A 15048-nucleotide genomic window follows, 5' to 3' on the forward strand; every position below is an offset into this window, starting at 1 on the left:
TTAATCAACTGTATGGCCGGCATTTTTCATTTCATAATAATGTGCTGTTTGGAATTCAAGAGGCAGGCTCGACATCAATCATTCGGCAAGAATTTTTCCACTGCAATAAATATGCAAATGAGGAAAGCCAGTCAGTCGTATTTCAGGCCCGACTTGCTAGTGTTTTAAAAAAGACACAAATTTATTAATTGCCGTTGGCCAGCGGAATCCTATTACTTTGGGCATTGATTACAAAGCTGTGTGAGTGATTATTGTGCAACTCGCAGGCTATCCAGGCATGAGGAAAAATTATTAAAGCAAGGCAGAGATTATCAACTCAGAATAACAATAAGCCTTAACATTTTAGGCCTCTAACTTCTCCAACAAAGAATTACGCCAGCGCTGCACTGTATCATAATTCTGAAGTCTGTCAGTATTACTTTTGGAGCTTGTTCCATATTCCCAGCAGCAGAACAATGTTCCCAGCCAGGAGAGGCGGGGGAATTCCTCAAGCTATCGCATACTTTAACACGAAGCTTTTGGACAACAGCTTTTCTATTATTCCCACTGCGTAAGTAGCCGCGGGAGGGAAAAACGGGGCACGCAGGACTTTCGCTGCCAGGAGGCGATCCTCGCATTTGCACCCCCATGCCTTAGTGCCCCCAAACTAAAACAGCACTAAAATAAAAGGCTACGGTGAGCTTACAAGACGGAAGCTGGAAGAGCCAGCCTTGACTAAATTATAGGTAGTTACGATCCCTTTGGCAGCAGAGGCTGACCTGATTTTTTCGAAGGTGCTGTAGTTACGTACACGTTTCTAATGGACTTCAGCTGAATCCTAGCACAAAGCACTTGTAAATCTGCCCAGGTTATTTTAGGAAATCGTGAGAGTACCATTTCCTTCATGCTTCCCAAAACACTGAGTTTCTGGAATTTTATCAAACGCTAGTAGGGAAAAGGCCTACTTTTCTGCCGATTGCACGGAAAAGGTCTGTGCCACACCGACGGCCCAATTTGCTGGTTCCACTGGGATGCAAATGACGCAAAAGCCTGGTGCACAGGCAAAAATTTTATCCCTTGAGCACAAAGGAGCCAACGCTGCAAACCTCGCACATAAGCGGTTCAACTGACTTCCAGAGTTACCAAACGGACTCAAATTAGCCCTTTCATCCTAATATTATTGCTTTTGACAGTAAGGACAAGAAGATCAGACCGAGATGAGTTTGCTAAAAGTAAAGAAAATAAATAGCTGGAACAATAGAATAAAAGACTTGGTATGCAAGGATTTTATTAGTGGGGACGGGGGGGAGGGGGAAAGCAGAGCAGGGAGAGAAAGAGAAACACTTTCATGAAGTTCATGCTCTACTGATTTGCCTCAACCATCATCTTTTGAATCAGCCCAAACCAGGGAGTGGATGGGGCTTGCAAAAATGAGATTTTATAAAAACTGATGTTTTACATTACTGTAAACGTAAAGAAGCTGACACCATGTATTCCAGGCTCTGCCAGGCAGGAATCCCCAAGTACATATGCAAGAATGAGAGAGGAAGAAGAAATGTGAAATTTCATAGTTATCTTGATATTAAGGCCAGAAGGGAACATTAGCCCATCTAGACTGATCTCCCCATACAATACCAGGCCATTAATTACATTTATCATGACAAGCAGTGAGTTTCCATCTCAAGGTAACCAATTGCCAATTAATTCGAGTTAGCTGACATTTGCACATGCTTGTCTGGATGCTTTGCAAGCCTTTGTTTCCCTGCATCTTGTTTGCGGAGTATACAGACTAACACGCACAAGTATTTAGCTAAACTTGATTTAATTAGCTATTAATTATCTTTGGAAACTCAAGTGTAGGCAAATCTATTTGATGTGCCCAAAGTCTGGTGTAATCCCATGATCTGGAGTTCAAATATATCAGGTCAACAACTAAGTACTTTCCTACTATTTCTTGCACTAGAATTTATGACAGCTTTAAAATAAACCTCAATAGTGGCCAACACATACAGCTATGAAGATAACCTATAAAATGGGAGCATTTCAATTTTAACACATCTGTGCAAGAGAGAAAGACAAAAATTCTGCTCAAGAAGACTAAATACCACAGGCTAACAGCCTCGACAATCAGTGCAGAAGGGCAAGTTTCTTTCTGGGGGAAGGTGGGGGGGGGGAAGAAAAGGCCTCGAACTTCATATTAAATAAATACCCTGTGCTTCTCCAGTATCTCCCACACAGGATTTCTGAACACTTCACAGACAGCAACGATAAGCCACAAAATACCTGCCTGACTTCTCCCACGGCCCAATTCTGCAATGGGATTAACACAGACAAAACCTTCCACCCCAGTTCCCAACTAAACACGCACGCATACAGCATCAGAGCTCCACAACTGAGATCTCTCCCTCTGTCTAAGGTTTTGTATCGCTTCCTTCTCGCCGCTGGCATGTACACCGAACACCTGCCGCGAGCGCGGCACTGCAGCATACTTACTGGTTCTGACTCTTACCAAAGGCATGGGATCATTACAACAAAGTTTACAGCAAATGGTCTGACCCAGTCATTCATTTTGGTTGAAAGAAGTCTTCTCTGATGTCAACAGGCTTCGGCTCAGTCCCACAGGGTTGAACAGAATCTTCATTAGATCAGAGAGGAAAGGTGAAATTTGGGGACACCTGCATCCACTTCCATTTAAATCAAATTCAACACTGCATGAATTGACAAGCACAAAGTTTTTATATTCATAAAGTGTCTAGACTAATACAAAATCAACTAAAAAGAACTACCAGTTTTAAGTAGGCTAGATCTGATCACAATAATTCACACTCGAGCTTGAAACTCAGTTCTGCTGTCACACATTTGTGCAGGGCTCCCAGTAAAATCTTCAAAGCAAGAATATATTTAAGTCTATGATTTTGCCTAGCACCAATTAACCCTGTAACTGCTCTATGCCTCTAGAAACTGTGTAATTGGTCTGTGCCTCAGTTCCCCCCACCCACAGCGACACACCACCCATCCCTATATTAAAGCATTATGATCTCTAGAAGTACAGATGGATACGCTCCAGTTTTAGAAGTGACCCATGAATAGAGATAACGGAATTATGACTGGAATTATTGGCAGCTGATTTCCGTAGGCTTCTCTGAAAAATTCCGAGCCTGTATCAATAAGACACATTTCATATGACAGCTTTTCACTAACGAGATGTGTAAAACGAGAACCAAACGCAGCCAAGGAGCGAGGCAGAGGGTGCTGCACAGCCGGAGGGGAGAAAGTTTTCCCAGGGACACATCCTCTTATGGGAAGCGGAACAGGTTCTCCAGTAGCTGAAGCAGAGCTGGTCTCATTCAGAGCAAGTCACTACTCAACCAGCTTCTTGGGACACAGCTTACCTGGATGTCATGTGGAATAACATTTGTGTTTTAAAGATCAGGAATCAGAATAACGGAGTCCAGCAAAAATCCTTACTAAGAAGGTACTAAGAAAATAAAAACACACACTTAGCAGACAACAGACAGAATCTTTCCCTCTGTTTTGAGTCTCCTTTCAGCAGACTATTACAGAACCTAACCCAGAAGAAAATAATGGCATTCAGGGTGAAACAGTCATACAGAAAGGTTCAGCATGCAAGAGTGTAAAACCAGAAAACACCTGGTATCTTTGGAGGTCTCCTGCTGGAAATGAATGTAAGTGGGAGCCTTAACCACATCCTCCAGAGCCCTGTCCTCGAATGCGCTCCGCTTAGTCACCAGCCACCACAGGAGCAGCTAACCAACCCGGAGCACCAGAGTCCAACGCAGGCAATTTATAAAGTCCTTGTGGCTCCAGAGGGAAGGATGGTCCTCTGCTAGCACACCCACTACAAACACCGCTTACCTCCTCCCCAGAAACAGAGACTTCTTTAATGCAGTCCAAGTGTTTGGACTGCACCACACTTTCTTCTTTAGGAAGAAAAGTCAACACCTACTTCATTTCACAAGCAGCACCAAACACTCAGCCTTGGGCACTTCCAGGCAAGTCCTGCAAAGTTTTCCAAGTGCACCTTTTAACTCTACTTTTCAATAAAATGTAATTAAACAGCAACCGTTAGCTAGCTGTACCCAAGACATGTAACACCTTAAGGGAATAAATAATCAATGTGTAATATAGGTTATCCAGCAACTGACTCCAATTTGAGGAAACTGGCTACAGTAAGATTATGAACAGCGAGCTGCTTCCCGCAAACTTTACATGGAGTTCATACTCATTTCCCTCTTTGCCTCTTTCCATTTCTTTCTTTTGATCAAAGTTTCGCCACAGCATCCCACGTAAAACACATTTTGAGGATGTGAAAGGTGTGCGTGCCTTGATACTCTGCAGTCCAAAACCAGTACGGACAAAGAGCAGCAGCGCTAAGAACCAGTCCCCAGGCACCAACTACTATTCCCCATTATGAGGCTAAATTGCGTCAGTAGAGCGGTCATGAAAAAATGCATCATGCATAATGCTGCATGGGCAGCAAGGAGGACTATTTGTAGCATGCAAAAAAGGACTGGTCTCCACCGTCAAATTTAACCTAGTCCTAAGAGGCAGAACGCACTATTCTACTGTCCTCTGGCACCTGGTGCAGGGTGTTCATAGAGTGAACAAGGCTGCGCTTTGCAGCACCGCTTATCAGGCAGCCCTGCTAATGGCAGCGCTCTCCAGCTCTCCATGTCTCCAGTATAAGCTCATCTCTGTGCGTGAATGAGCCCAGTGCAACAACTCTTCTGGAGAGATTTTAAAGGGATACTATAGAAATGCAAAAAGCCTGGGGAAACAAGTTTTCTTCTGGATAATAGATCTTCCTTGAATACAGGAATTGCTTCCTGAGCACAGAGGCAGTGCCCCTTAACTCACTGCCATAGAGAAGGTCCATGGACGAATACTCCAGAGTAGTAGTGCAGTGACCAGGAAAATAAGATATAGCTGACTTTAGAGAATACAAATTCAAGTTCAAGAATAATTGTAAGATAGGAAAAGATGCAGAAATTTCTCCAGAATTTAAAATGCAGTATTCAATTTTGTGTCTAGTAGCAGTAGGCAAGGCACTGTGCTGAAAAGTTCAGGCCACTGCCAGGCAGCGCTCACTGGCGCAGCTCCATTAATATGTTAATAACCCTGGCAGGTTTGGGGATAATGGTCTTGCAAGCACAAGGAGAATCTCATTTGATTTTCAGCTGGTTCACTTTATTCAGGTTGATTTTCTTACTGATCACAAACCTTTGCATAACTTCTCCATAGCCCTACAAAGTGTAAATAATAGTGAACATTTGCCATCCCCACTTTTGTTCCTTCAGCGAGCAGACCCATTCTTACAGCGCTGGCCACCTGCACGGTGAGCAGCACCACAGAGAACAAAGAACGCAGAAGCATTAAGAGGGAACAGCACTGGACCCTGTATGGCTTCCTCTTACTGAGATCTGTTATTTTCTACATTTCTTTAGAACAACTTATCTTGAGCTTATGCTGAAGAGCAGAAACATAGGATTCCAGTATCTTCTCTTAATCTGCTGACAGATGGAGTCAAAGCACAAGCAAAAATTCAACTGGTAGTTTACATTTTATGGACTACTGAAGTCTTGGAAAGTATATGTGAAAACATATACAAGCACTTGCTCTTCTGAACTCTTGCAACTTCCATCAGCATTCTGACTTCTACAAGAGCCTCATCTGGGTTTCTATGTGCTTTTAACTCCTCATCTCTTCAACTAAAGACTGAAAATAACACTTTATACTATTTAAAAGCTGTAATTTTCAGCGCTATTTGTGAAGCATAAAGTATCAGTGTCCAACTACTAGTCACCGGCACATTCCCAGCTGAATATTTTTAACCAAAGTTGTAAGGGGAAAGTAAAATAGCAAGAACAGAGCTACAAGACAATTTAGGAATCCTAGCTGCCCAGGGCATATACAACAACAGCTCCTAACCTTTGCTGATTGAGAGAGATTACTCCTTAAAGCTCTGCTACTCCCTCCCCCAAAATTAGCTGTGTTTTTTTTTCTTTTTTTGGTCACTGAATGAAGATTTATTACAAAAAGACCAAACCTTGGAACTGCTTAATTCCTCACACTGGGTGCTGGCTTTGCTAATGTTGCGTCCACCTCTTCTTTGGCTCTTTCTTGCCCTTGAGGTAGTTTTTTTGTGGAATTTCCATGAGATCCACCTCTAACCTTCCTCTCCCCGAAAAGATACACAGAAATATGAATGGCAGCATGCAATGTGTGCAGAGACACAGCACAGAAACTTGCACCTTGCACTCCTTTTCTATGTAAATAATGCAAGGATCCTGCGGGAACATGCCAGGGATTGGAATTTTTAATTAATGGGTCTCTTTAATGTGCAAATCAGGAGCAGATTGCAAATTCTGACTTGCATTGATTATGAAAAACATTAATTGAACGTGCAAGACCCCAAACAGAGGCAACATCTCAAGCCCTGCACTAGACTAGAAGATACGGTGCAAGAGAATACAAATGTATCTTGGAGAAACAGACCACTCCAGGCAACAGCACCTTAGAAATGTAAGCTGTGGGAGTTCATGTGTACAGTGCATTAAACATTAAGCATTTGCACTGTATTCAGAGCGCAGCCACTGTAATTTCAGTATTAAAAGACCACTCAGACTTTCTCCATGGATGCAAAACAGGAATAAACATGAGCTCCATGACCACAGTTTGGTCACCAATTTGTATGTAAAAAGGATGACAGAAAAAAAATCTGGAATATAATTAAAGATTAAAAAAAAGAAAGAAAGAAAAAGTAAGACAGTGCAAACAAAGCAATGCTGTCTCTTTAAACAGAAATTCATCCTATATAAATTATGGCCATAAACTTTTCCTGCAGTGCAGCCTAATTAATTCTTGTTCTATACACAAAGGGAAATGCTGGGTGACAAATGGGTGTGAAGCCTGAAAGCTGCCAGGTCTGCAAAACATTTTCTACTTCAATTTATAAGCAATTTTGCAGTAAATCATCCACCAGAACCTGAGATCTCAGGAATGCAAGACTGTCCAAGGCACATTATATCTTTTTTTTTTATTATTTTTCATAAAAGATTACAAAAATAATAAATTAAACACTTGAGTTTTTGTAACCTCCAATCTCAAAATCTGGGAAACAAGCATGATCAAAAAGGACCATTACAGCACATTGCTGTCAACTCTTTAACACCATTATACTCGATCCCTTCGGGAACTTCCCTACCACCACTAGCTGCATGAACAGAAAGTTATCACATATGGTAGGTACCAAAGATGCAAAGATAAGGAAAGACTGTTTTCCATTTCAAAACATTCATCCTTCCTGTGATCATGCAATATGAGGTTCTTGAGCAATGGAAGCATTTAGGATAAACGACCAAAAACATTCTGGGGCAACTTTCAAAGAGATGCCTGGACTTGTCCAGGGTTCAAAGGCAGCTGGGCACCGAGAGCCCTCTGTGCCCGCCCACCTTCAACAGGCTACCATTTAAACCGAGAGTTTGGATTTGGGGACCAATTGCTTTGTGCAAATTTACGCACCAAATTGTTTCCTCCTATTCATTGAAGACCATGAAGACATGCCCAATTTAAACAAAGCAGCAATGCTCATTTATTTTGCCAATTTGGAAAGAAGTGCTGAAGCTTCCCTAGAAGCAGAGTATCATCCAGGCCAAAACAGTGTCAATGTCATGATCATCCCAAATCTTGACCGAGACTGAAGCACGTTATGCGCAATGGAACAGTCTCAACACTCAGTATTTACAAAGTCCTGTCTTCAGCTCACAGTGAACTGGTTAATCTTTAAACTTTCCTGTGTACAATTCTAAATTTTCCTGGTTGGGGAGTGAGATCTTGTCCAAAAGTTGGTAACACAACCTGGATGACAACTCAAGAGTAGAGAACTGGGTACCCAGCCCATTAGATCATCATTTACAATCCAATAAAAGCCTTATTTTTAAAGAAGCCACTAAGCCACTCAATCAGCTAAAAATTAGGACTATTACTGGAAGCTGATTTATAAAAAGCAAGGTGGCCCTCATAAATCAAATTTGACTCAAGGTTCATCAACTCAAGAAACAGCTTTAAATATATTATGATGTATATTTTTAGAAAAGACTTAGTTTCACCTACTGAACTGACAGGTCACACTCATGTTATCCAGACAGGAGCTCCTTGAGCGAAGGTGTAATACACTCAGGATGCCCATGTGGTAAAGCTCTAGCTCTGTTGATTAGTCATGCATCCCCCTCACACTGCCCAAAGCAGCAAAGTGAGAGAGAAACGGGCGTCACATAACACCAAGTATGTTCCTAGCCTTTCATGAGACCTTCCTGTATGATAAGTTTATTCCTCATTTCATGCTTGGTACATTGTAACTTCTGGTAAGAGCATCTTTGCGTAGCAGTGAAAGGTATCCGCATCGGACAATAGTACAGCTCATCAAAAATGAGTATTTATCGTAACCTACTTTACCATACAATTACAGACTGCGCTAAGAAAAAGGAAATTTAAATGTGGCCCCATAGAGAATACTAGAAAACACTAAACAAGTGCAGTAGTACCAGAATGTTCCTAAATTCATTACTGTTAAGAATAATGCATACAGTATCATAAATTCATACCGCACTACCTGTATGAACTGAGTTCCAGCCCTACGTAGATGCAACTACCTCAGCTCAGACACATCCACATCAGAATGTCCTTCCTGTTTGTCAGGCTAAGCTTTTCCTCCGCAAACTTCACGCAGATCCCTCCAGCTGTATCTCCTTGCTGTCTTCACACACTAGATACATGAACACATGTTATCAGGAACATCAGAGTATGCCGCTGCAACTTTTCCTACCCAGATTATGAAAAGAAGATTGGGAGGGAATCGCAGAGCAGCTATTAACCATGGATTTCCCTTTAACATTCTGGACAACTGAAAGATTAACCTCTCTGCTGTACTGTGTACTGTATTATACTCCATGCTCTTGGACATATTTTGCTTATGGGAAATATCAAAATGTCAACCATTGTTTCTGTTAAAGGTCTTTAATGATATTGCATTTTAGACCTGTAATGAAACATGGTGCTTGGTGCAGTTTCTAATGCATCTCATTAAGTACATTAATAACATGCATTTCACTGAAAGGTCATCTTAGTATTATTGGGAGCTTGCCTTTTTTTCCTTAATCACTTTGTTTAAAGCAGCAGAGCTAACTTAATATTTTAAAGTATCTCACCTGCTGTAACTCCAGATAAGCTGATTAGCTACTATGTGCAGATCAGGTGGAAGCCATAAGACGATAGTCAAAAGTTGGCAGAGAGGCAAGATTCAGGGTCAGGTTTTAACTATGACGAAAGTTCCTAATCCAGTTTAAGCTGACTTGTGCCAGCCTAGGCCAAGATTTCACAACGTGAAGGTATCACTACAGCACACAAAGTGGAACACCATGAGGTTGAACAGACATACAATCAGCACCAAACCAGACAGGTCAGATCACATTTCTGCTGTTTCGCACGCAGGGTTGTAGACACCACTACAGTCTTTCGTACCAACTGGATTAATACCAGGAGATTCTCAGAATCCTCCAGGATATCACAGGGTGTTTCCCTAGAGAGCTGAAATGCTCTGGAAAGTAACCGACTAAGTATTTCAAGAATGAGAAAGAAGAAATGTACATGAAAGAAACACCAACTTGCCAATTTTTAAAACGGCACTGGGCTTATCTTAGTTATCCAAAAATTACTGCAAGAACACTCTTTGAAGTTCACTGATTTCTGAATAGTGGGCATAAAAGAACAAACTATGTATAAATATCATTATCTGTATGATTCTTGAAAGAAAACAAAGTCATAACCGGGGGGGGGGGGGGGGGGGGGAAGATACCAACCGACACTTGTAGTAGTTTACATTAATTCCTAAGGATGACAAACCAGACATTTGATCTCCCTATACATTCACCTGAACACCAATACAGAAGATGTCCAATTCCATAAATTAAATAGATCCACAACCCACTGAAGCTGAGGACTTTGCTGTATTGGAGAATCTACTACAAGTCTCATCAGGTCAATATCACTAATAGTGTTCCTAAAAAATTAACAGATGAAACAGCTCCTAGCTGAAAGGATACTTGCTGTTGATTTGATAGCACAGGCCCTCTCCTCTGTGCTGCATTACTTCTGGTTAGGGCAAGTCTTTGCATTCCCTGACCCAGCACAAAGCTGGTACCACGCACCATGAGGTGTCTCTGGACAAAGCAGCATCCCAGCTCTGCACCAAACACCAATAACCAAACCAGTGATTTCTAAGATCCAGCAGGAAACTTACATTCAAGCCTCACATAAACTGGAAGTGAGGGCAGGACCCAAGCTGAGACTCACCAGCACAACATAAGTGACAAGACTGGTCACCAACACAGACCAACTAATCATATCTATGTGGATGACAGGTGGCATTGTCTTTGTCTGGGGTAGAAAACTCTTTTTGTTTTATGTTTGTAAAGGACCTAATTAATAATTAAAGCAATACAAACCCACAATTAATACTGACGCTAAAAATGCATACAACTCAAAGCCCTCACTTTCCCATTAATGCTTCCCCACATAGCAACATGTTGGCTACAGCAGAGTTTACCCAAAGTAGAAAGATTAGAGAATTGTTACCATTCTTGACGGCATTGTCAAATTCTTGTCCACCTTCTTTTTTAAAGATTGGGAAAGTATCTGGCTGTGGAAGCCGGTTAGCTGTTAGGAGGACTTTCTGCATCTTGATTCTCCCTTCCAATAGTTGATCCCACAGTGCTTCATAAGAGAAAGAAAAGAAAACATTAATTTCACAAGCCAAAGCACTTTTCCTTCACCATCCTATGATGCTGCCTGCAATTCTGTGAATCACAAAAATCGTCTTTTTGCTTTACTGTTCAAAAGGACATCCTGCAAATGGAGGTTTGTAGTCTAATGGGACAGACAGGAACTACATTCAGCATTATATTCTGGTAGGAAACAGGAGTACCAGCATCACTGCACAGTACTAGCAGTGTAGGAAGTCCCCATCCCCACCAATACTACAAGTATATTCAGTACTGTGTCAGTTAAGCCAGTGAATAAATACACTTCATAATAGTTAAATTTTGTATCAGCAGTGACACCAGTTTGCATAGCACACCTGGCAGAAGATTTGCAAATGATTAGGGCTGCTGTAGCATACATGTGCAGTGTGCTAACAGCATGTTATCATGCTGAAGTGGTTCCCAACGTGGCCAGCTTCTCCAGTGCCAGCAAGGTGAAAGTGTTGTTAAAATACAAAGCAAACATGTATATACCTAACTGGTTTTTCACAGCTTTTCCCTTTTCTACTTCTTCAACCACTTGTCCTTTTGAGAATGTCATCATTCCTCCATCATCCTCGCTCTCTTTGGTGTCTTTTATATTGTCATGGTTTTCATTCTGATATTTCTCCTCATCACTTGCTTCTTCCATGCTGGCATCATCTTCATCTTCCCCTTCACTGCTGCCTACATCATCCATTCCCTCTGTAAATTTCTCAAAGTCAGTGATGTTCTGGGAACTGAACTCTGGTGCCTTGAGCTTGACAGACAAATCTGTTTCCTTCTCGTCATCATTTTCCAAGTCATCTTCCTGGTCACTACCAGCACCGCTGGGTTTCTCCTTTGCTTTACTGCCTAAGCTGCCCTCATCTTCCGAATCTTCACTGCCGATGGAGAATTCATCTAACGTTTCTTCAGCTAATAATTAAAATAGAACAAAGTTATTTAATCACCAGCAACAACTGCCACTCCGCAATATGTATCATCAAATAGGTACTGGCTGGGGCTGAGCTCCAAGCTCTGTTTCAAGTACAAATCTGGGCATGATGTTACTTTTTGCTTTGACCAGTGGAAACTAATGGAAACATGAGGCCATCTCCACAAACAGATCTCAGCTCACATTTTCTTCAACAATGATCAGTAGATCCACAGGTTACCTGACAGCCTTTCTCATGAAACAATGACATAAGAAAACAAGGTGGTCAAGATTTGGTACAGATGTCTCTACAGTGAGAAACTGTATAAACGTGCAGTCCCCAAGATATATTAGCTTAAAAATATCATTTTTTTCTTTTCCTCCACACAGTGTTCAGTCAGTGCTCTGGCTAGCCTCACCTTACACTTAGTCACACTCTTTCTTCAATCTCTAGAAGCAGACCTCCTCTTTGGAATTTCCCCTTCCCTTAGGCCAAAAAAATAAGGCCTGGGTTTCAGGAAGGCACTTTAAAAAGGTGTACAATTTAGTGCACCTGTTTATTCCCTGTAACATGGATCTAACGTTTCTCATCTCATTTCAGATGGCACCAACTTAGTCTAAGGTGCTAACATTAGATTTGAAGTAGTCTTGTGAAAAGGGGAAAGAAATGTCATTTCTTACCAGATCCTTCTTCAGACAGAGCATCTCCCCAGAGTTCTTCTTGCAAGGCTCTGCGAGATGTGGCTTTTCCAATGTACCTTTTATCAGCTGCCAGGAGAGAGGCTGAAGCTTTTTTCCGTATATTACCAACAGGGAAAATGTCATCTGCAGTTTCATCCTCAAATTTGTCAATCACTTTAGCAACTGTAGCTGTGGAGAGAAAAAAAGGGGGATCTAAACTGAACTGAATTTCAAACTACAAGAACTAACTGCAAAGAGCAGCCATCCTTCTCAAAGGAAAATTCTCCTCACGCTCTGCAAATAAAACTGTGCTGGAAAGGCAAGCTGGACGGCAACACAGCTTCATATAAGACTTCAGGATCTAGAGCTAGCACACTTCTTTCCCTGGTGAAGAAAAGACAGCACACTAATTCTAGGCAATGAGAAGAAAGGTTGCTGGGGAATCGAAGGCAGAGAGAACACCTCAAAGCTGGACTTTGTTTAGATCAGCACCAGTCCTGTCCAGAAACTACTGAATGAAGTAATACTTAAGATCCAGCAGAAAAGACAGACAGCTCCAAGAGCACTTTTCAGAAAAAAATCTTGTGACATCTCCATGGCTCGACATGCTCTCACACCTTCCACTGCCAGGTTAATCTTTGCAGGAAGAAGGGAGATGTTACATGAACGGATTGATCCCGAAACACCTCTCTCTGCACTTCTGACTTCTCCATATACGTTTGGTACCACAGGGCTCACCTGCAATACAGACGTGAACGTTTACTACCAAACGCCAAAAGAAAAACGCTGAGTTAATTTTTCTGAAGCCCTCACATGGATCCCTGAACATCACAGGAGCCTCCTGAGAAGTGTGGTCCGCTGGGTGGAGGACTCAGCAAAGCTAGAATGCTTTCACTTCATGCTGACAAATCAAAGGAGGAAAAACTCCAACTCAGATGCACTTTGGCCTCTTGAGAGATGTATTTTTATATATAAAATGCACAAAAATATGTAAACACTTTAGAATGGCTAAGCAGCGAAAATAATTTCACTATGATGGTTATTCCCTTTCATACCCTTCATCTCCAGGACACAGGGATGAAGTATTCCAGCAAAGAGAACTCATCATACTATGTTTCCTCCTTATTTTCATTCATGTGTGAGACTCCCTGTACGCAAAATTACAGGGTTAGGATTGTTCAACCAATTGAGTGATCCAACTGGCTGAACATCGCCAAGTGCTCATTTTAATGTGTGTTTGCAAATGTTAATGTCTCACATATATTGCTTACTTGTGGGGGGGAACGTTTTTAAACCATGACAAGTCATCAGGGATGATGTCTTATTTCATCACTCAATAGATGCTGAACTTCAAACTGGTGAAAGAGAAATCAGGAGTCTGATTTCTGGTGAAAGAGAAATGGCTTGGGCTTGAAGTCGTCTTGTGGTGTTGTGAACACAAAGGCAAGTTCTACAGATTCCTCGTTTTGAGACAAAACTTACGCTGACACAACAGTCTTCAAACACCTCTTAGGAGCCAGTGCAGGACACCACAGCAAGGAGCCCACGCGCTGCCCACAGTGGCAGCCAAGGGGAAGGCTGCGTGTCACGGAACACCACACCGTTAAGATACGCCTGCCATCTTCGAGGAGGCCTTCCTCCTCAACACAGAGCAAGTCCAAGATCTGGTAAAAACGCAGGACACACCACTAGGTTCTCTAGGAGCCACGTAGCTGTTCCTAACTCGCACGTAGGAACGTGCATTGTTTCTACTAGTCTCACGATTTCTAAATTTACATGTTCCAACCAAGACAGAGCTACGGATAACAAGAAAGTCCCTGCCCTGAAAAGCCTCCAGTCTAGGCGAGACACAAGCGAGGCTGGAGAGGGCTCAAGGCGACGCAGTCAGGACCAGGTCTCCACACGTGTCTCCCAGTCACCAGCGTGCAACAAAGTCACTCATCGGAGCCACCAAACCGTGTGGAAACGGCCACGGTGACGCCCCCCCCCCCTCGCGTGGCACGAGCGGAGGCACAAACGTTGCGAAAATCACTTCAAAAATCACTTCAAAAATCACCCCAAGGAAGGGGGGGGAGGGCCGCCTCCGCCCGCGGGGTTTGGCCCGTTTTCCCGAGGGAGGCGGCCGGGGCCGGGGCCGGCGGGGGAGCCGCGCAGAGAGCCGCGCACCCCACGCGTGTCGCGGGCCGCCCGCGGGGGGAAGCGCGGGCCACGGTCCCGCCGAGGCGCCACGTGCGGCCCGGCCGGCGGCTTGCGGCGCGGCTTGCGGCGGGCCCGGGCGCGGCTGGGCCCGGCGGGTGTCAGCCCCCCTCCCCGCCTCCCCCCTCACCTTCCTCCGCGTCGTCCTCGGGGTCGCGGAAGCTGGGCCGCGGGTCGAGCAGCTCCTGCAGCTGCCGCGCTAAGGGCGCCGCCATCTTCTCGCGGGCGGGAGGGCGGGAAGGAGGGAGGGAGGGCGGGGCGGTGACATGGCGGGGCGGGGCGGCGGCGGCGCCCCGTGAGGCGGCGGCGCCCAACAGCTGCTTCCTCCGCCCCGGGGAGCGCGGGGGTTGGCGGGCGGCACCTGCCCGGGGCCGGGGGGACGCTGACGGCTGGGCCGGGCCCGCCGCCATCGCCGGGGCAGGCCCAGGCCCGGCGGGTCACCATCTTCCGGGCTTCGCT

At 43.8% G+C, this 15048-nt stretch overlaps 1 protein-coding gene across 1 annotated transcript in view; it reads right to left on the reverse strand.

The window, feature by feature from the left end:
* Positions 1–14821, reverse strand: part of AATF (apoptosis antagonizing transcription factor) — a 56792-nt gene extending 41971 nt beyond the window's left edge. Inside the window, exons 1-4 of the mRNA XM_064523116.1 lie at positions 14720–14821; positions 12394–12582; positions 11292–11714; positions 10633–10770 (exon numbers count right to left, since the gene is read on the reverse strand). Coding sequence (XP_064379186.1) covers positions 10633–10770; positions 11292–11714; positions 12394–12582; positions 14720–14804 — 835 coding nt within the window. The 5' untranslated portion in view covers positions 14805–14821. The remainder of the gene's footprint in view (positions 1–10632; positions 10771–11291; positions 11715–12393; positions 12583–14719) is intronic.
* Between the last annotated feature and the right edge of the window lie 227 nt (positions 14822–15048).

Source organism: Dromaius novaehollandiae, chromosome 19 (genome assembly GCF_036370855.1).
Source record: "Dromaius novaehollandiae isolate bDroNov1 chromosome 19, bDroNov1.hap1, whole genome shotgun sequence".
Classification (NCBI taxonomy): Eukaryota; Metazoa; Chordata; class Aves; order Casuariiformes; family Dromaiidae; genus Dromaius; species Dromaius novaehollandiae.